Below are 20,665 nucleotides of genomic sequence, written 5' to 3' on the forward strand. Positions count from 1 at the left end.
TATTGACATGTTTGAAAAGGATTTGTTTCCCAGAAAAGCATCTGTTAGAATACAAGTGTGGGATATGATATGGGGTAAAAAAGAAAATGTCAATAGGGAATTTACTGTATTACTTTTAGTCTGCATTTTTAGCATTGTAAGCTTAACTCCTGAAATTCCAAAATTTCTAGTCTGAATGATTATATGTATTTTGAATTTATAGCTACCATAACTACACAAAAAACAATCAGTTTGCTTTCTGAGTGCTATTTGTATTTATAATGGTGTATGTATGTGCATTAAGGCAGATCTGTCAAGGGAAATAACCCTTTAATCAATCCACTCTGGACAGCAGATAATAGGAGAGGTTATAGTCATCCTTCTGTGTTTATCATGTGTGTACCCAGCCCCTGTACTAATTATTATTTGTTGGAGGAAATAGTTTTAAAAAGGAAAACTTTCTGCATAGTCTTTCTAGTCTTAATACTTAATACTTATCACATTTGGCAGCATTACTTGCAGTTAATTTTTAATGTTAGTTAACAGAATTCAAACAGTACTGATTAAAAGACCTCTGAATGTTATAAATGCGGTTCCAAAATGTCTACATGTAAATCCACTGGAGATAGATCTTCCTAAAAACTACTGTTCCACATTCAGGTACAAAATCCAGCCCAATGTAGGACATTTACATTGACTAAAATATGACCAAAATCAGTCCTTCAGCACAAGTATGTCACTCAGCAAGACTGATACTCAGCTCTGAGTCAAACAACAAGACTAAGTCCTGGCACAGAGATTTATTTTGTCTTCAACCAGAAATCAGTTTTTAATGACAAATCTGTATGTAAGCATGGTAAGTCTGGCATTTGTGCAATAAGTCAAAGACATCATCATTTGGGCATACAACTTGGTGCTACACTTCCTTAAAAAAAGAAAAACAGAATCAGACCAAGAGCCTAATACAAACTACATCTCCTTCTCCCGGAAAAAAAAAAAAAATTACCTTTCTTACTCACTCATGGGGCGAGCAGTGCTCCCACTCACACTCAAGTGCAATTCATTAACCTCAGCATGTGCATGTTTCCTCCCCCAGTTCCTTGGTGATTAAGGCACAATTGCTGTGCTGTGTGTGATTTGATTTTGCATTACACTGTACGTCAGAAAAGGATTAAAAATAAGCTCTCGGAGTACAGATTATATGTAACATCATGTAAAATGTGACAGGAGCATTAATGAATCCAACTCTAATGAATAAATTGGGACAGTTTAGCCACAAATCTGTATTGTTTTCTAATGGATGTTTTATGTATGGTATTTGTCTACAAGACTTAAATGCATAAGTAATTTTTTCAAGTAAGTAAAGTCATTGTTTTACTGTAGAGTCATAAGCCCTGGAAGCATTAGGTCATTGCTGAACATCTGCATACTCACTGGTACTTGAAGAAACTGGCTTATTGTGTAAATACTGAAGACATGGGCTTATTTATGCCATTGCATATATCATATGGCACATGTCCTTCCCTTCCTGAGAGGTTGCTTTTTTGCAATGGCTGGAGAGCAACATGAATGCTAGAAACATTAAAAGATTCTTGGTTTTCTTATATAGTCAGTGTTTGAAATCCATTCAACAACACAGCTGAGTAGCTTTATTTCATTGCAGCATAATTTTTGATTTTTATATAATGGATGGTTTGCAGCCAACACAGCCATCTGTTCTCAGGGAAAATGTGCAAATAGAAGATGCACTTGCCCTAGTGAGAGATCCTGGCCTTGTGTTATGTGTGGTGTGGATCTGCTCCAGCTGAGGAGCAAAGCTTCTCACTTACCGTGCAGCACCTCCCCTCCAGAAAGGCAGGCTCAGACACAGCCCATGTACTGCCCTTTCCACCCACATCAGGTTTCTCATTTCAGTTTGTGAACCACACTGGAAAGCAAATCAGATCACATCTAATATCGCTACATGATCAGTGAGATGAAGGTACAACGGACCATCCCTTCCCAAAACTGGAAAACATGTTACCCTCAACACCAAAACAGCCTCTCTGCTTCTCAGGCTTGCTCCTTACCTCAGCTCACCTTCAGGCTTTTGGGTTTGGACTTCTCAGGAACAGATGACAGCCAAGAGCTTGTCAGTCATTCTGGAGTTTCCAAAGGCACAGCTACTTTCTAATTAAAGACTGAAGATCCTCTGAGGGAGCCAGTACCAAGGAGTCACGATTTATGAGCTCTCAGGCTGGCAGGGAGTCAGGCTCTGAGACTGTCTGCTCCTCCTTTAGCCTTTTTTTAACCTCCCAGTTTTCTCCAGCTGATCCATCCAGCCCCAGATTATTTCGGTTCCCCAGGTGATATCTGTCCTGCAGAACCTTCAGCCATCTCACATAATGAGGAGATGCAGCCTAGCCCTGTACCTTGGGCACTAAGCAGTCCATGGGCACTCTTTGTCCTGGGTGGGGGAGGTGGCAGGCTGGTGAATACTCTCCTGTAAGGGCAGTTCACAGACAGATGGATACACTGCATTGGCAATTTAAAGAATTCATTTCAATTCCCAACACTGTTCTGATAACTTGAGAGCTGGATGCAGAAGGGAGTGTTGCACACTAAAGTTAAATGCTGTTGCTTTTGGATTTTTTGTGTGATGATGCCCTCAGAACATTGTGATCATACCCCCAGACCTTTGCAAGGTGCCTGAGCGTCCCCTGTGGTGAAGAGGTGCCTCAGAAGCAGTCATGGGCAGTTTGTCTTGGGAGCCTGCCCTGCAAGAGAAAGCATATTACACTCAGCTATGTATGCAACTCAAACTCAAACCCCAGACATTTCCAGCTGCCAGGTAAAGATATGTTTAGGGGCTTGGGGAGACTATCCCCACTCTTCCCAGCGCCATGGGAGATGCATGTTCTGCATCAGGGTTTCCTGGTCCTGCCTCTGTTCCCCAGACTGCTTAATTTCCCTTTCCTCCAACTGTAATTGCTTCTATATATTAAACAAAAAATAATGTAAATATAAGGAGTTGGGGTTGTAAGCTGAGGAAATTCAGTTATAGGCAACTTTTCTTTTTTAATGGCATGTGGAATCCTAAACTGGCATGTGCAGGATCCTAAACTGGCCCACAGACAAGTCTTTTGTAAACTTAGAGTACCTACAGCCTTCAGTTGTGCTAAATGCAAAGGACAAAAATCAAGAACCATATAAGCCACTGTCCAGACCATCTGTTCAAGTCCTCTGCCTTTCATTTCTGTGTAGCAGAACATAAATTCATTATTGAAATAGCTTGGCTGTGCACAGCAGCTGCTATAATTGCAAAGTTATGCAACTTTAATTGGGAAATTATGAAGTAGTTTAAAGCAAGAAATTGAGCAGTTTTGGTGGAAAGGATTTCACAAGTCTAACATGAATAGAAATGCTCTTCTAGTTATATATTCAGTATTTGAGGGAAATAAGGTCTTACTTATAGTTCAAATTGAATGCAGGAAGAACTGCAAGGGAGTTGTTAGTCTAGGGCAGAACAAGGCTGGCATGAGTTGTGGCATAAGCTGTTGGTGGGACAGAGCAAACCTTCCATTCCTCAGTTGCCCCACTGAAATCCAGAGGTCTGTGACCTTTTCTGTGCAGAGCCCTGGCATTTGAGTTCCATCCCTCCCGTGCAGTGCAGTGCTGCAGGAGCTGTTGCAGATCCAGGAGTGGGAGAACTGCCCCAGCTCCTGCTGGTGACCACAGCTGTCATGAGCCTGGTTCCAGTGAAAGGACCATCATTTTGGGCAGCACTGCACTGTGATACATCCTGCAGCACAGTTGCTCCTTCTGCCTTCTGAGCAGAGCCTGGTCTGCACCATTTGTATGCAGCCCCTCTCAGAACAGCTCATCATTCAGAGAGTATAGCAATTAAAAAGTTGTCTCTGCATAAGAATGAAGACAGTGAAATGAAAATGAAGAAAAACCAACTGTAAGATACGTTTTTCGAAAAGCTAATATTGCCCACTTCATGATAGATATGAAGTTATTGAAGAACCTTGTTCAATGTATGTAAAATTACATCAAAATTACATTAAAAGCCTCTGCTGTTTTGTTTTGTTTCATCCTCACATCTTCCCTCTTTCTCTTCAAAGTCAAAGCAAATCTGATAGATGGGAATAAACTTTCCATATACAGTTTGTATAAGCCTCAAATAGTAATGGGTGGGGGAAAAAAGTCATACTTTTTTAAGTCTGCATGTTTTCATAATCTAAGAAGAGAGGAAACATTTTAAGCTCATATTTTTTAATCAAGATAATGCCAATACTAACACTCTTTTTACCCTTCCCCTTCATCCAGGTATCACTGTAGATAAGCACGGATTTATTTACTTCGTTGATGGTACAATGATACGGAAAATTGATGAGAATGGTGTGATCACAACAATAATAGGTTCAAATGGCCTCACATCAACCCAGCCATTGAGCTGTGACTCTGGGATGGACATCACTCAGGTAGACACCTCTTTTTTATGTGTTGTCACTTTGATACACACTATAGAGACAGATTGCTTTCTTGTACCAAGATTGTATATCGAATATGCTGGATGAGTCAGATAATTCTGAATGGCACCGTATGGAGTAGTTCTACCACTCACATGATTATTTTAAGGTATATAAATGTAAAACTACACTTGATTTTTTTTCCCAGGACATGGCCTGTGAATGTATAGAGGGTCTTATGTAAAGAATACAAACTACTTTGCAAAGTTGCTTGCTACTCTGAGATAGATCTTCTAAGAAAGTAATAAGAAGTTTAAAGTGCTTTCCTTTAGTTCAGCATTCAGACTAATTTTTTTGAACTATTAAATAGAAAAAAGTAGATACTCTCTTTGCATCTAAATCTGTTCTAAGTGATGGGAGGCGCATTAGAGTAAGTAAGTACACAACAGCAATATTGTGGTGAAACTATTACATTTTAATTTCTCAAAATGCTTTTCAGTTCCTATGTCAAGAGCAAAAAAATAGGAATAATACAAGAAATAGGAATAAAAGAATTTATCACATCTCTAGTTTATGCTAAAAAAGAAATATGGATAATCATGAAGAAACATATATGATACTCTTGACTAGTCACTGAGCCACGCCTAGAGACAGCACAAGGAAGGACTTGGCCTTCACCAAGAAATAATTGAATTAATCAGCTTCAAAACAGGGGAGAAGCTGTACTTGAAAAAATCTTGAAGCATTCAAGTGACACACTAAGCTATTATGGACTGTGTCAGCTAATAACCAGGATCAAGTTAATTTTTCATTTCACTTTCTCCCTGCCCTTTTCCCCGTCCTTCACAACTGAAGAATCACAGTTAAAATACAATGCATAACAATGGTAAGAGCTTGTTGCTTCTTTCTAAGTAGATTTTGAGTAATAGCAAATGACTGTGGTCTTGCATTCACATACCTGAAGAACATGGGGTCAATGTTTTGGTTAGTTATTATCAAATTTCACAGGGTCAAATGAAGGGATCAAAGGCTGCTGTCGCAGCAGCACTCAGGGATTTTATTTCTAGAATCAGAAAGGAAAAGTGTCTGTGTTCCGTTTCACATGTCATCAAATCACAGAATTGTTACGGTTTCAAAGGGACCTCTGGAGACCACCCAGTGCAACCCCCCTGCCAAGGCAGGGTCACCTGGGGCAGGTGGACCAGGAATGCATGCAGGGGGGTTTGGATGTCTACAGAGAGGGAGACTCCATGACCTTGCTGGGCAGCTGTTCCAGTGCTCTGCCACACCCAACATAAAGAGCTTCTTCATGTTGAAGTGAAACTTCTTTTGCTTTTGTGTGTTTAGTGTTCCAGTGGACCTCATGTGTTTGCAAATGTGGGGAAGGGAACCTCAGCCTCCTCTTCCCTGTTCTAAGACAGACAGGCCTTTGTATTCTCTCGGGTCCAGTTGGTGCGTAATTATTCCATATAAAGTGGAACAGGGTCAATTGGCTTAGTTGTTCTAAACCCAAACTTAAACTAGCCTGGTAATTGTTTTAAGATTATCCAGCTTCTGGCCACCTTGGCTCCTTCTCTGGCCCCTCGCCTTGAGGCCAGCCAGTCCTGCAGGTGCTGAGCAGCAGCTGACAGCCAGCAGCATTCCCACTGCACTGCTGCCCACCAGCTGGCAGGAGCAATGCTTCACAGAACCCACAGCTGCCTGGAGCACATTTACCTGCTTCTTGGATACATCTAACAACTGCCTGGGGCACCCATAACCAAATTAGGTATCTCTGAGGTCAGGGAGGGGTGCCAGGTGCAGCGTCTGCTCCCTACCTCCTCCTTCTGGATCTGTACTCTCAGGCTGTACAAATAATTGCTTTATTTGTCTAATGTAATACGTGCTGTGTATTTGTGTTCAAATTTTTGCTGATTTTGCTCAGTAAAAAAATATCTCACTAAATCTCAAACAGTGAGTTTTAATAGTTTTCATTTCCTTTTGAAAAATGCAACTACCCGTTAGCAAATAAGTCTCAGCAGGGGGCCTGGCAAATTTAGAAATAAAATTATTTATTTATTAAATTAAAACTAAATTTTAAAAGTAAACATTTTGGGCTGAAATCAAATGTGCTAAATTTGTAAAGTAGATTTAAATAGCCCTAAAATCCTAATTCTTCATAGATTGGCGACTTGCCAGAAACAAGTTTCGTTTACTTCACCCTACAACATAGTTCCAATGCCATGGAGGATGGTGTTCTGCAGAATCATGAGTAAGAAAAAAGATGTCATAGAGCATTCATCTGGGGTATGGTCTCCCTTTCATAGAAGCAGGAATAAACACTTCTTTTTTTTTTTTTCCCATAAGCACTTTAGGTATTTCCATGCTGCAGGAAAATACGGATGCACATTTCTCAAATTTTTTCAATTTTGTCAATGTTCTGGGAAACTAAGACATGGTCTTACCCATAAATTAAGATAGTCTTCAATTAAATTGTGAATGCATTACAGTAAATATTCAAAAAAACCCATAATAAATTATGGCATATAAACCTGTCCCTAGAAAGTGACCTGTCTCATTTTCGAAGATAGAAATACTGCCTAATTTTTGTATATTTTTCACAGGTAAGTGAAGTCACAATATGAACACTCTGCACATAAAGCCTTTGGAAGCATTTCTTGTTTGGAGGTTTTGTTTTGAGGAGGTTTAAGTAAACCTTTTTATTGAAATTTTTCACAAAATCCACATCTTTGAGGTATTTTGCATACACAGTAAGTCATAGACATGAAATAAATACCAAGAATGCATGTTCTGAAAAGTAACTATTTCAAATTTGCTCAATCATCTTCTTCTAAAATTGTTGCTGATAACCAGAAAAGCCTATGAAATAATCACATCCACTTGAAGTCAAGCATGTCAGTCTGGAATTATATCAATGAAAATAATGGAATGCTATTTTCACTTAGAAACAAGTGTATATCCTTGCAAGACTGCTGAGTTTATTCCAGAATGGCATAAACATAAATGAAAAATTAATTTGGCCCATCTCCACTTAAATTAGTTTTTGGCTAAGTTACAAATGGCATTTAAATCAAGAGAATGTGGATTGCTCACAAATTGTGTATTTAGAGAGACTTATGAAATAGGTTAATAAAATCATTTCTCAAAGCTAAATTTGTTCTGACAGTAAAATCAACAACTTGCCCAAAATCAGTATTTCTTAATTTACTGAAGTTCAAAAATGTACTCTTGGAGTAAATATGTAGAGTAACTGTCCCTTGCAAGCACTGCCATAAATGATAAGCTTTGGCTTTAAGGAATTCACTTTAATAAATGAGTTGATTATGGAAGGGTTTCATAATTTGTTCAAATATCAGTTTTCATGGTATTCTTGGTAATCATTATGTGTTTGTTATTTACCACCTTCTCCTTCTTAAGCCTAATATTCTGCATTCATAACCAGGGGAGGATAGGACAGATGGGGCTGAAAAGATTATATGTTGTGGCAAATAAATGACCAAGCTCTGACTAATTACTTTGATCTAATATTTCATTGGAGGGATTTTAATCTGAATTTAGAAGGAAAGGGACACTCAGTTGAAGTGTTTATATGGTACACCAGCATTCTCTGTACTGCTTCAGCCTGTTCAGAACTTGGATGACTTTTCTTCTCTGCACAGATCATTTCAGTGTTCTTCAATTAGTTAATAGAGAGCAAGCCTAAAGAAAATGGTTCTTAAAAACTATGCATGTGCATATCTGTGTGTATGTGCTCAGCATTCCTTGTTGATGCCAGGACCTCAGCAGACACCTACATGGTCATGAGCCACAAGTGCCAAGGGAAGGGACTTGGATGGAGAGAGAAAGAAAAGAGATGGGATCATCATTCTGTTTCACTGCCTGATGGCTTTATACCAGAGGCCTCTATAGATTGCTTTTTATCTCACATGTACTCACTCTCTTTGTGTTTGCACATCCCTAGGATACACTGATATTTTTTAGCTTGGTTATTGATAGCAGATGAGAACACGTGTGTGTCTCTCTATCTGTCTGTCTATATTCTTCTCCTCACAGTAAATTAACAGCTTGGGCCAATTTCAAACAAATTTGTGGAGAAACACCCACCTTCACAGCAATTAAATTCCTACATGTTCCATAAAAATATTAATCCAGTTGGAGGACAGAAACCTAAAGTGCCCTTTCAAACGGAAATATTGCAGCATAAGCTTTCTTTTATTAAACTCCAGAGATTCTACTGAGGTTGTAATAAATGCCCCATTCACAGGGAAACTTCATTTCACACTTGGATCTTATTAAACTCCCAAGTCAGTCAGCCATGCGACAGAAGTCCTTAGGAAACCAGACTTCATCAGATCCAGTGTTCTTGGAAGTTATACTGACGTTGTGGGAGTTTCTGTGTGAAAGTAAAAACACTACAGCTCATCTTGAGTGATAAACTTTGCTGTTCTGCTTCCATTGCTACAGTGAAGGCTGAGGAGAGAATTAGCAGATATTTCTACCATCTTGCAATTTCATCCTGTATCTTTCCTCCCATGAGAAATGTGTGGGCTGAATTTCCACTGCTCCAAACCACAAGTCATTCATATCTGTGCGAATGGCTGCAGGTGTTATTTGGGAGCTGTTTAAACCAATCTCGAGCACAGTCACTGCAAATACAGAGACCAAACATTTGCAAGTCAACAGAAAATGAATCCCAAGAGCTTTTTCTTTGCCTGTAACTATGGCCTTGTTCTCGTGCTTATGTCAGTCCCACTAGGCATGAGTCTGTGCCAGAGCAATAGCTCCAACCTGATTGATGGTGTTAATAACTGTCACCACCATGTTCCAAAATGAAAGGTCTGGTTTGAAGACTTTTTCTTGACATTTGCACTTCATCAGCCTTTGTTCAGCAATTCTCCACGTGAGGGAACCATCTATATTGTGTTGCCTCACATAAACTTCAGAGCCATTGCAAAATGTTTTTCTCCCTTACAAAAATGACAGTGTTACTTACGTAGGCAATTTGCTTGCACAGGTCAAATTAAAAGGCAGATTTCTAGAACAGGGCTTAAAGGCGACCCATGCGTGGCAGGAATGTTGTGTCCTGGACAGCCTGCTTTGAATGATGGAGAAGAGGGGAGAGGGTAATAAGTAATGCTGTTGATGACCTACTTGAAATAGTGAAGTGAGAGGCAGAGTGCTGGGAAGCAGGAGTGAAGATGAGCAGAATTGCTTGAAAATGTATTATACATCTCAAAAATGCAAACACTGACATTGCTCCCGCACTCCCAAGTGCTGCAGGCACTCCCCAGCAGCATCTGCACAGGCACAATATGCTTCAGTGGCATTGTGGAAGCCTTTTGAGCAGAACAAAAAGCTTCCAGGACATGGTGACCTCGCTTGAAAGCAGCAATGAGGGTCTGCTCATCAGAGCAAGCACAGCCTGAACAGAACTTTCACTGGGTACGTTTGGAGGAAGGGAAGAAAAATGTGAAAGACAAAAATATGATCTGATGACTGGGTGGGAACAAGTGTAGCGAGATGCCAGCACAAAACCAAATTGATTCTAGGCTGAAGTACTTCTAAACCAGGTTGAGAGTAGAATAATGCAGAGCAACTGCAAGATTATATGGGGCTGATTGATTAATTGATTAATATTGTAGGTCAGAATACACACTGTTCCTTTAGATGTTTCTAATGTACATACTCGACATTATAAACTGCATTCTTGTAAAAACAGAAAGAAGAAAAGGCATCTTTTAACACTAGATGCACAATATTCTAATTGTGCCATCAGAAAGGGACAACTTTATTTTCACTGTAGCAAAGTATTGCAGAACAACTCCTCTTCCTTTCTTTTTAGTCCTCTATCTGTGTCTTTTGATATGTTGTTCTAGCTGTGAGCAATTAATGCAGCATAAATATTTCAAATTGCTGAACAAAAGCACTCAAAGCAGAAATAACATTTTCTATATCCTGTTATTTTATTTGTGGTCTTCCCTTACAGAAGACTTCCAGAGCATTTTTCTTCTTAGAAAATAGCTTTTTTTTTTTATTTTCTGGGTCTTGCTGGATGAAGGAGCCCACAAAAGCCATGATTTTTTTTTCCAAAATAAAGTCATCTTCTTCTCTGGTTCTTTTTACTCTACTGCTTAATTTAATGTCCTTTCTTCTCTGGCTTTGCTGGAGTACCAGAAAATATAACTAGAGTGGAAGTCGTGGCCCCAGCAAAATCAGGAACTGTTTTGTCACTGACTTCACTGGAACCAGGACTTCACCGAGCTTAATTGAAAGGGTAGTGAGAGGCGAGTGTGTAGCAAGGAGCAACTGTATCTCACAAGAAAGTACGTGCTTCTGAGAAATAGACCAGAACAGATCTTCACTGAGGTGTTTTCAAACCTTTTCAAAAATGAGACATCCCTCCAATTAATTAAGTGTTACTCTTCAGAGACCATAAGTCTCTGAAAATCATTCCAGCCATAATAGCATATGCAGGAGCAAGCAGTCACTGGCATCCATACTTCGAAGCAAAACCAATCTGAAGGGCTTTTTTGAAAAGGATCTTCAGGTATAAGGGCAAATAATCTTTTCCCAGAGGTACAGGATCAGCTAAGTAGCCTCTCTTCAACAGGAGCTGAGAGAAAAGAGACTCATAAAATTAGGACCTCAGGTGAAAAATGTCTGAGAGCTCATAAATCAAACTTCTAGGTGTATAATGTGATTTTTTTGAATATCAAACAGAAAGCAGGCTGGTTTCATCAGAACTAATTTATATTCCAGTCAAATTATTCTATCAGTGAATTTAAAATATTAGTCATAGATGCAGGTTAGCATCCAAAGAAGTCACACTGCAATTTCTCCCTTAAAGCCCAAATATTGTTTGTATTGGACACCTACAAAACAGCAATTTATTTCAATTATCTGCCATAAATAATCCCTTATGACTGAGGAAAAGACTATGTACATTTCAATGAACTCATCCAGTGATTGCATCCTTTCCTTTGATTGTTAGGCCGGTCTTAGACACTTGATGGGGAAGTGAAGGAGGCCTCTTCTCATGACTTCCTTCTTACTTCCTGCTACACAGAGACAGGTTTTAATTCTTTTTTCAAAATTTGTTTCTAATAAACAACTGCAAGAAGGAAAAATCTTCTGTAAGAATTTTATGGCTGGGAGAAGGGAGCAGTTCAGTCCTGAGTCCAGGTGCTCTCAGATCCATTCTTCCAACTAGAAGAAACCTCCACGCTCACCAAATGCTGCCTGCACATGCACAAAGCCCTTGCACATAACCACCCATCAATTCCAGCTCACCCAAGCTGTCCTACCACCCCCAGACTTTCTCCAGCTCACCCACCACCCGTGGCACACTGCCCAGCTCCACAAACCCCTCACCTTCTCTTAAGCCATCTGGAGAATGGGTTCCCAGATGAGAAGCCTGTCTTATTTTGGACTCTCCTATCAGTCTTTCATGTGCAACCAACTTCTCTCAATGCTCCACCTTTTATTGCATATGTGCAAGTAGCCTTTGATTATCTCTCTTATCTAAATATGGTTTCAGTATGATGGAGTCAAGTGGATCAGTTATTTTTGCAGAGGCCATCTCTACTGTGTTGGATTGCGCTGCAGAAAATGTTCAGTACAGCTCTGCCAGAGTGGTGGGAGTCAGCAGAGTGTTGAGATATGTTAGTTACTACATCAGTCTTTTTTCATCTTTGCAGAGACATAATGGACAAAACATAAGCATGAAGGAGATACTGATATCTAATCTATTATCTGTGTGTGCACATATGACTGTGGCTGTATACATACAGGTGTATGTGGTTTCTCCATAACTGCTCAGCTGCCATCCTGGGCTCCAAGCCCCAAGTCAGTCTGCTAAGGAGAGAATGTGGGTGTTGAAAAGAATGTGCAGAGCCAAGCCAAGCAGGCCATGTCCTTCCTTTTGTTTTAATCCAGTGGTTTATGCACTAGCGAGGTTTGCCTGTGATTTAAGAAGCAGCTGTTTTGATGGAGCCAATTCCTACTTTAGCCATGTTTTTCAAAATTGTTAGGAACTGTGTGCATGTTGCTTTCCTCCTCTCACCAAGCAGCCCTTCATGTATTTTCTGGCTAAAGGACCTCCCACAGATGTAACAGGTTTTTTGTGTTATGAAATGAATAGCAATAATAACTAAGCTCTGTGTGGAGCTGTCTTTACTGCCTCTGTTCCAAACCTTTCGGATTTCACGCTGTATTCTGCTTTGGCCATTTGGAAATGTTGCGCAGTTTTTTTTGGTTGGTTGTTTTTTTGTTTTTTTTAGGGAGGGCCTAGGGATGCAACAACCAAACGGGTTGTCACAAGTCTGGAGTTTGAGTACAGGGCAGGTTTGAGGGCAGCAGGCACCAGAGGTGGTCTGTCCTGCAGAGATGTCACACCCTGCAGAAATAGAAATTCTTGCATTGGCTTGTTCAGAGTAAGTACTATGGCAGGAGCTGCAGCCTGGGCAGTGACTGTTTCATACTGTATGTTACTCTGACAGTAATACATTTACAAACAAATTAGTTAAAAATGTCTGAAGGACATTCAGCTTTTACAAACTGGGCCTCATCTCCCGCTGATAGCTTCCTTTGGGATGAGTATGGCATGCAAAATGATACACTGCCTTGGAGAATAAATTTACGAAGTTTAGCAATGTAGGTCACATTGCAGGAAATCATAAATGTCTGAATATCACTCAATAGCCATTCAATCAACTGCTTAAAGCAAAATGGGAAACTGAACAGCATGGTGAGAACCAGGGAAAGTCATGATATGATGTAAAACCCTTTAGGTCCTTCATCTATATGTATTTTTTTAATTCCTTTTTTCTTGCCATTTCAGAATTAAAATTCTTTGTCCATATCAACAGTGACAATAAAGCCAATGTGATTTTTGCTGTTGCTACCAAGAGCTGTAAGTCCGTTGGGTGTGCCAAAGATGTGCCAAAAACTTAGGGAATCAGAAGAGTTCAAATGGTTTGTATGAGTAGTCTAGTCCTAAGGAACTAATTTAATTTTGAAATTATTTTTGTATGCTTTCAGCCAGAAGGATTTATGGTATATGCTTAATTGTTTAGTTTTTTTTTTTCTGTATTTGGTTTGAAGGAATAAGAAAGAGATTTTAAAAGGACCTTTCTAGACCTAGTACTTGCTTGGGATTCAATTAGCTTTCTGGATCTAGAAGCTGCTAGAAGCCTGAGATGCAGATATTGAGGACCTTGCTAGAGATGCCAAGGGTCATTCTGAAGGCATCTAGGGCTTTTTGAGGTATGGGCCTTTCTAGATCTGCAGCTTATGGAGCAGGGGAATCCATGGCTTCTGGAGCATGGCTGGAGAGCCCCTGGATCTTTCTCCTGGGATAGTTTGGAGCCCTTTTAGAGATTTTTCTTAGAGCCTGCCTAGCATTTCTGTGGAGCCCTATGAGCCTTTCTAGGCCTGAAGCCATTCTATGCCTTTCTAGATCTAGAACTCAGCTACTGAAAATCAAAAACTATTTATTGATCTGACTAGGAACCTGATGCAAAACTAATTTCAGGTGCACTTTTAAAATCTCTTTTCTAGAGCCTTTTTGGAAGGCAAGAAAAGAGAATGCCTCTCCTTCTACGTCCAAGTTAATCCATCACAGACTTGAGATATGTTGTTGAGTCAAGTGGTAGTTATTGAAGTTTGTTTAAAAAAACCTTAGTCCTAAACATTATCCTTGTAAGTTATTCTGGCACAGTCTGACAATGCATATCCCAATATGCATCACAGTAGTAACCAAAGCCCTGAACTGACAGAAATCTAAAGCAGAGTGCCTGCTTACAGTTTCAGACTAGAATCAAAAATTCTCCAGTGCATTTTCTTGTATTTAATCAACATAAATGATCACACAGAAGGGTTGCTGCACAGAATGCTGTTGTCATTTGTTCTGCAAGATTCAAGGTGCCTAAATTTTTTTCTGTTAGCTGTTGGAAGTCTTACAGCAGTGTGTGTTTGCTTTCCATTCAGCACTACAGCTAGTTTGTTTGCATTCATTTACCTCAGTTGAAAGACCTGTTGTGAAAGATTAGTTGCAGAAAATCACCTTGTGATAACAGTTTATCTTGGTGCTAATTTCTGTAAAAGTATGAACTCAAACTACTTTTTTTGCTTATTCTGTCTACCATTTTTATAACTATGAGGGAAAAAATGTATAATTGAAAGATAATCATGAAACTTTTCTGTAGCTGTTTTGTTTTAGCTCTCTGCTAAAATTTAGTAAAGAATTAGTTCACTCTTACAATGGAATTTTAAAACCTATTATTACTGAATTGCATAACATTGTAGAAATTTGCCACAGAAGATGCCCTGTCATAAGCATGAATTGCAGGATAGCTATTTTTCCATCCTATTTTCTTTCCCTTGCAGAAGTTGTATTTGCAAGTTTAACTCTTAAGGGAAAGCTTAAATCACAGAAGTGAATTTGTATTTTCTTGTAAAAGCTGTGGAGTTGGCATTTGTTCTGATCCTTGTGGAAATGTGTGTTTCACAGCCCTCATCTGTCTGAGGAGCAGTGTTGGCTCCCACATCTCAGCTGGAAACCTGGCAGCAGCTTCCCCTTGTCCCACTTTCTGCCCACCCCTGGAGTTAAAGGAGATCTGCCCTGAGGAGCAGAGCTGTTGTCAGAGGTCAAGATCCTGCAGGGGCAGGCAGTTTTTTCGGGCACAAATCTGCAGGAAGATTTAATTTCAAGAATTTAATTTAAATTTTCATTCTGAGTTCGACTCAGAATTCAGGGAAGAGTCTGAGTATTTGGGTGATACATTCACAGTGGCTGGTGTTGCTGAAAGGCAGGGAGTTTGCCTTTTTCAGTTTTGGAAATTTTATGTATCCTTTCATCCTCTCAGTTTTCAGGCCAGATGCTTTTATGAACCTCAGCAGTTATTGGAAACAAAAGACACAATAATGTGCTAGCTCCAGCCCCTCACTGTTCTCAAACAGCTCTTAATTACTGTCTCAATTAAAGCTTTTCCAGATACTCCTTTCACCTTATCTGCATTGGCAGCACACTGGCTTTCTGTATCCAAAATTTCTGAGCCCAAAACAGAGAGATGAAGCCAAAACTCAAGATTTATGCAACCCCACTTTTGTACCATCTTGTCTGACAAGCCCCAGGACCTGGAACTGAGAGTTACAAAGTGAGGCAGAATGGAGCCAGTCCTGTTATTAGCTAGATTTCCACCTGGTCCCATTCCCTCCTTTTGGCTGTGCAAATTACCTGCAGCAGCATGTTTGGAGGACATCTGTTCCCACTCCAGCACTGGAGACATGCTTGGGTTAGATTCAAATTCACGGTCTATTTTGAGATATTTTAATTGAAGAGTCTAAGATTCCTCCTCTCAGAGGTACCAGTCTGTTCTAAATTCTTTATAAATTCCTTCTGAGCATTTAACAGTGTTTCTTTCATAGCCTGTGTAAACCATGGGTACCATGTTTAAACAGACTTAAATGGCTTAGCAATCTAAGTCCCATTGATTTTCATAGTCAGTGTGCTTATGTGACACTGGATAATATTCCCTCTATTGTTAAATAAAGACGATTTGAAAACCATCCCCATAGAAATAAACTTTTCCTATCGATTTACTAGACCCCAGATACAGTCTTTGAAGTTGTGAAGCAGTAAAACATAACAAGAAATTATGAAACAAGAAGAGAGCTGGGAAATGAGCAAGTCTTGTGGCGAGTAAATCAAAGACAGGCAGTGAAAACTGTTGAAGTGGTGCCTTTCCTTCATACTCATGCAGCAGGTCCCTCATCAGCTGGAAATAATTGACAGCAAAAGCAGGTTGGCAGGGAGACTGTCTGAGCCAAGATCCTGGAGAAATTGTGGCCTCAGACCTCTGAGCTGCATCTGTAAATGTGCCACAGCTGCTTACCCAGCCCAGGGTAGAAAACAGCAGCCATTAGGCTGTAAAACTAATTTATTTGGGTTTTTCACTGGGGACCAGTGAGTGTAGAGAGCAATATTTGTGAAGTCCATTGCAGCACTGCTACAGCTGAACTATAGAATTCTGGATTTTATACTATGCAGCATCAGAAGGAGGAGACGAAGGGTCCTCCAGCGTGGGATGAGGCTGTAATCCCACTGTAGGGAAGGATTCCCTAGTGTCAAACCACAGGACCCAAATTGTGTTGCTGTGTGCCTTTGAGAAAGGAGCAAAGCTGATGAGGGGAGCTGACAATGTCAGTGTCAACAAAAGGAAGAGTGCAGAGTGAGAGCAGACTGACAGAAAATGATGAAAAAATATCCATGATTGTCAACGCAAAAAAAATAGAGAAAAATATCTGTAGTGAGACATCCTGTGAAGAGTTCAGGGAAGCAGAACCAGTCTCCTTCAGCCTTGTAAACTACCAGCTCCCTCTTAATAGCCTGCCTGTGTGAGTCCTTCCTTGGAGTCACTTCTTTCCCAGGAGAAAGGAGAAAGAAGGGTTTAGGCAGGAAGACAGAAAAATGCTATTTAGAAGGACATTGTGGTGAGTAAAAGGGTTTGGCCTGGAAACAACATCTGAAGTAAGTGTAAGGAGGACCCATGGGAAGGGCCTGAAGCTGTGTCAGGGGAGACCTAGATTGGGTATTAGGAAAAGGCTCTTCACCCAGATGATGGTCAGGCACTAGAGCAGGGAAGTGTTCGTAGCCTGACACAGTTCAAGGAGCATTTGAGTGATGTCCACAGGCACATGGTGTGATTTTTGGGGCTGTGCTATGCAAGGTCAGGAGTTGGACTCGATACACACGGGTCCTTCCCGCTAAGGATATTCTGTGACTCTTAAGATAAAAAGGAAATTTTAAAAAGGAAGTTAGCAGCAAAAAAGGAATACAAAAGAGGCCATGAACAGATGTGCAAGTGCATATCGTAGAGCTGAAGAAAGGCAGAGGTATCATAAACAGAATTGCTTGAAGCTGAGCAGCACAGATAGGAAGTAATCCATCAGTCAGGACTATCAGAAAAATTTTGGCAGGAATTTCATGCTACTACATGAAATTGAATCAAAATAAACAAGCAATGCATGGCAAGAAATCAAAGTAATGGTGAAGCCTTTCTAGTGATTTATGCAGCTTCTTTTAATCCATGATAAATAAGACTTATCCCAGTGAAATTTACCCCCACAACCAAACAGTTAAGCACTTGAAACTGGCATTTGCAACAAGGATAAATTTTTCACTCTTTACTTGTCTTACTTTGATATGAATGGTATCAATTGTTTGATATGATTTGTTTAAAACAGTACCAAAAATGGCTCAGCCATCAAATGTCATGCAAAATGTGCAGAAAGTTTTTTCCATATGTTCAAAACCAAAAGTGGAGCAGTGTTCTTCACAAACTAACCCATGGATGTGTGTACATCTTCAGGCACATAGACTCTCCTAGCAGTGCCATTGGGAAAAAACTCATGCTATTAATTTAGTTGTCAAGCTTTTCTGTAGGAAAATGGAGTGGGTTTGTGTGACAAGGTTTGCATTAGCTTCTGTGAGAAGCCCCCATGCCCAGTGGATCCAGGGCCAGCTGGCATCAAGGTGCACCCAATGCTTGCCAAGGCATTAGCAGCAGTGGTAACACCCCTGGGATAATGCTTCTAAGAAGGAGAAAAAAGCCTCCTCAAGAGAGAGGAGTGAGAATATGTGAGAAGAGCAGCACTGCAGGCACCCAGGTCAATGAAGGAGGAGGACATGCTCTAGGGTGCTGGAGCAGAGATTCCTTTGCAGCCTGTGTTGCAACCCATAGTGAGATCTCCCAGTGAAAGTTCATTTAAATTAAAGTCACCTTAGTGCACTTTGTGTTTTCCAGAGCACTTGACATGAAAAAAGGTATTAGAAAGCCAGACTGGTGGCTGTTAATTTTGCACTTCTCAAATCAGAGATGGATTATTAGATATAGCTGGAGTCTTTATGTGGACAGTTAAATGCTGAATTCCCAGAAAAGCTGGTATGTTAATACTTACATGCAAAAATTCTCATTGCTCCAGGGTTCACTTGTTTTGTCAGTGATTTCTATTGCATATACTCAGTCTCCTGTGAACCAAACCAGAACTGTCACCTGAAAATTTCAGTCTGTGACGAGTAAACAAACCCTGGCTGGTTGTTTATAATGGGATAATCAGAAATGCTATTTCTTGGTCACTGCTCAAAAAAAAAAAAAGAAAAAAAAGCCCCATTGAATATAAGAAAAAATGCTTGGAATTGGCCCAATTTTGAGTTAAAAAAAATCATATATGGAAAAGGACTTTTTTACATGGACTTGTGAAGTACTGCTTCAAATTCAAAGGTGTATTAACTGATTTCATACTCTAACTCTAACTGAGGTTTTGTCTGGAAAAACTTTGTAGTAGGCACAGTGGTATCAGATGAAAATCTAGGTGCTTCTCTGTAATATGTTTATTGCCTTTGAGTGAAGCACAACTGATGGTTTGGTCACAGAATCTGCCAGAGGGCAGCTTGCTTTAATGAGAAGTAAACAACCAGTGACTTTTCAAGGTAAGAGTGAACCTGAGGGTGCAGTTACACTTCAGCTTAAGCTGATTTAGGTGATTCGTTTTTTGCCAGCAAACTGTCCTGAACCTGCTCTCTGCTGGAACACATAAACTGGCCTTGCTGCTGGGGACTGCACTGGGAGAAGGGATGGAGACAGCAGCAGTCCCATCTTACATCCGTTTAAGATGTCATGAAGGCTAATCCTGACAAGAACAGTGCAGATTTTTTCTAAATCTGTAAAATTCTTGTTCAGATTAGGAATGCTCAGTGATTTGTGTTTTTGTGTATGTTTGATTTTAACTGGGCTATTTCACCTTTTTCCAATTTCACCAGCATAAGCTTGCAGTATACAGCAGCTGGTTTTTATGCTGCAATCTCCAGACAGGTGTATGCTACCTTTAATTCTTCAGATGTAATTTAACCACAGATTCATCCATGGCTGCTTTAAACCACAGAAGGGAAGCTGTAGGAATAACCTTCAGTTAGCTTTGCAGAGCAGAGAGCTGGGCAGCAGTTCTGGTGTAGTAACAAAAATTGTTTGGATGTTTCTAAATAAAATTTTATTTATTTTTACCTCACTGCAGCTAGTTTTACAGATGTGAGCAGTATGAAAGCAAATATGCTTGCAGTTAGCAGCTGTTAAGCTTTAGGCACACTGCTTCAAGTGAAATGTGCAGCTGCATGAGAGTTTCCTCTATCTCAGTAAACCAAATCAGCCTCAAATAAACCGGAGAAAAAGTTGTTTAGGCCCAAACCAGTCCCTGTTTAACTGCAGGACACCAGACATACCTTCACAGTGGGAGGAATTCACATTATTTGCTGGGCAAAGGCAATGTAGCTGGTCCACAAAAGAAAACTAGCTTTCAAAACATGGCAGGTACTAGGCAAGGTCATTGTGGTAAAATAGATGGTTTTGTCCCAGATTTTTAATTGTAAATAATCTAGTTACAGTTAGTCAAATATTATTTTTACAGCTATGCCATCTGTGGAGGCTTTTAAACTATTTGCCATTAAAACTAATCCATCTACTTTGGTAGAAACAGCAATTATTCTGCATTAAAAGGTGCTTTGCAAATATGTTTTTTTTCCAAGCTCCCTGGAGAAAGCCACATAGAGATTTTTCTGTTAAGGGAAGAGTTTTATTTGGTGTCCCAGTGAACTCTCAGCAGAAGCAAGAGCTAACAGTGGTGTGCAAACCAGCCTCAGAGCAGTGGGTGGAACCCAGGCAGCCATACGTGTACAGAAATTAGCACTGTTATGGGAGGAATCTGTTTCCAACTGCTTCACCACATTTAGCATCATTTGGAAGGACTCGACCACCTGGTTCAGAAGAAATCTTGAGCCCAACAGCATTAGTCTTAATGCCAGTAATGATGCTGTCTGGTCAAAAGGGCTGGGCACAGGGAGGAGTTGGATTGCTCTGTGAGCCTTTGTAGTTGTGCAGGATGAGACACGGCAGCCACAGTGCCCTCACAGTACCAAAACACCAGTTAACAAACCAACAATGCACTTCTGGAAAAAAGATTATTCAGGAAATACTGCTGCTGGAGAAGGGAGAGATTTGGCATCCAGCCTGGTTGCTGAGCTGACCCCAGGCAAGCAGGTGGCTGGTGATGGCCTCACACTCCACCATATGGTATTCCTCAGTGCTGAGCATTGTGTTAGCATCAGCAGTCTCTACATTCATAGTGCTTTTAATTAGCACTGTGGAAAAATGAGCAAAACCAGCATCAAAATCAGTAAG

At 40.2% G+C, this 20,665-nt stretch overlaps 1 protein-coding gene across 1 annotated transcript in view; it reads left to right on the forward strand.

Moving 5' to 3' along the window:
• The window catches only part of TENM1 (teneurin transmembrane protein 1), an 831,368-nt gene that overhangs the window by 779,539 nt on the left and 31,164 nt on the right, over positions 1–20,665 (forward strand). Inside the window, exon 26 of the mRNA XM_056491567.1 lies at positions 4,291–4,445. Coding sequence (XP_056347542.1) covers positions 4,291–4,445 — 155 coding nt within the window. The remainder of the gene's footprint in view (positions 1–4,290; positions 4,446–20,665) is intronic.

This window comes from Oenanthe melanoleuca, chromosome 4A (genome assembly GCF_029582105.1).
Source record: "Oenanthe melanoleuca isolate GR-GAL-2019-014 chromosome 4A, OMel1.0, whole genome shotgun sequence".
In the NCBI taxonomy this organism is placed as follows: Eukaryota; Metazoa; Chordata; class Aves; order Passeriformes; family Muscicapidae; genus Oenanthe; species Oenanthe melanoleuca.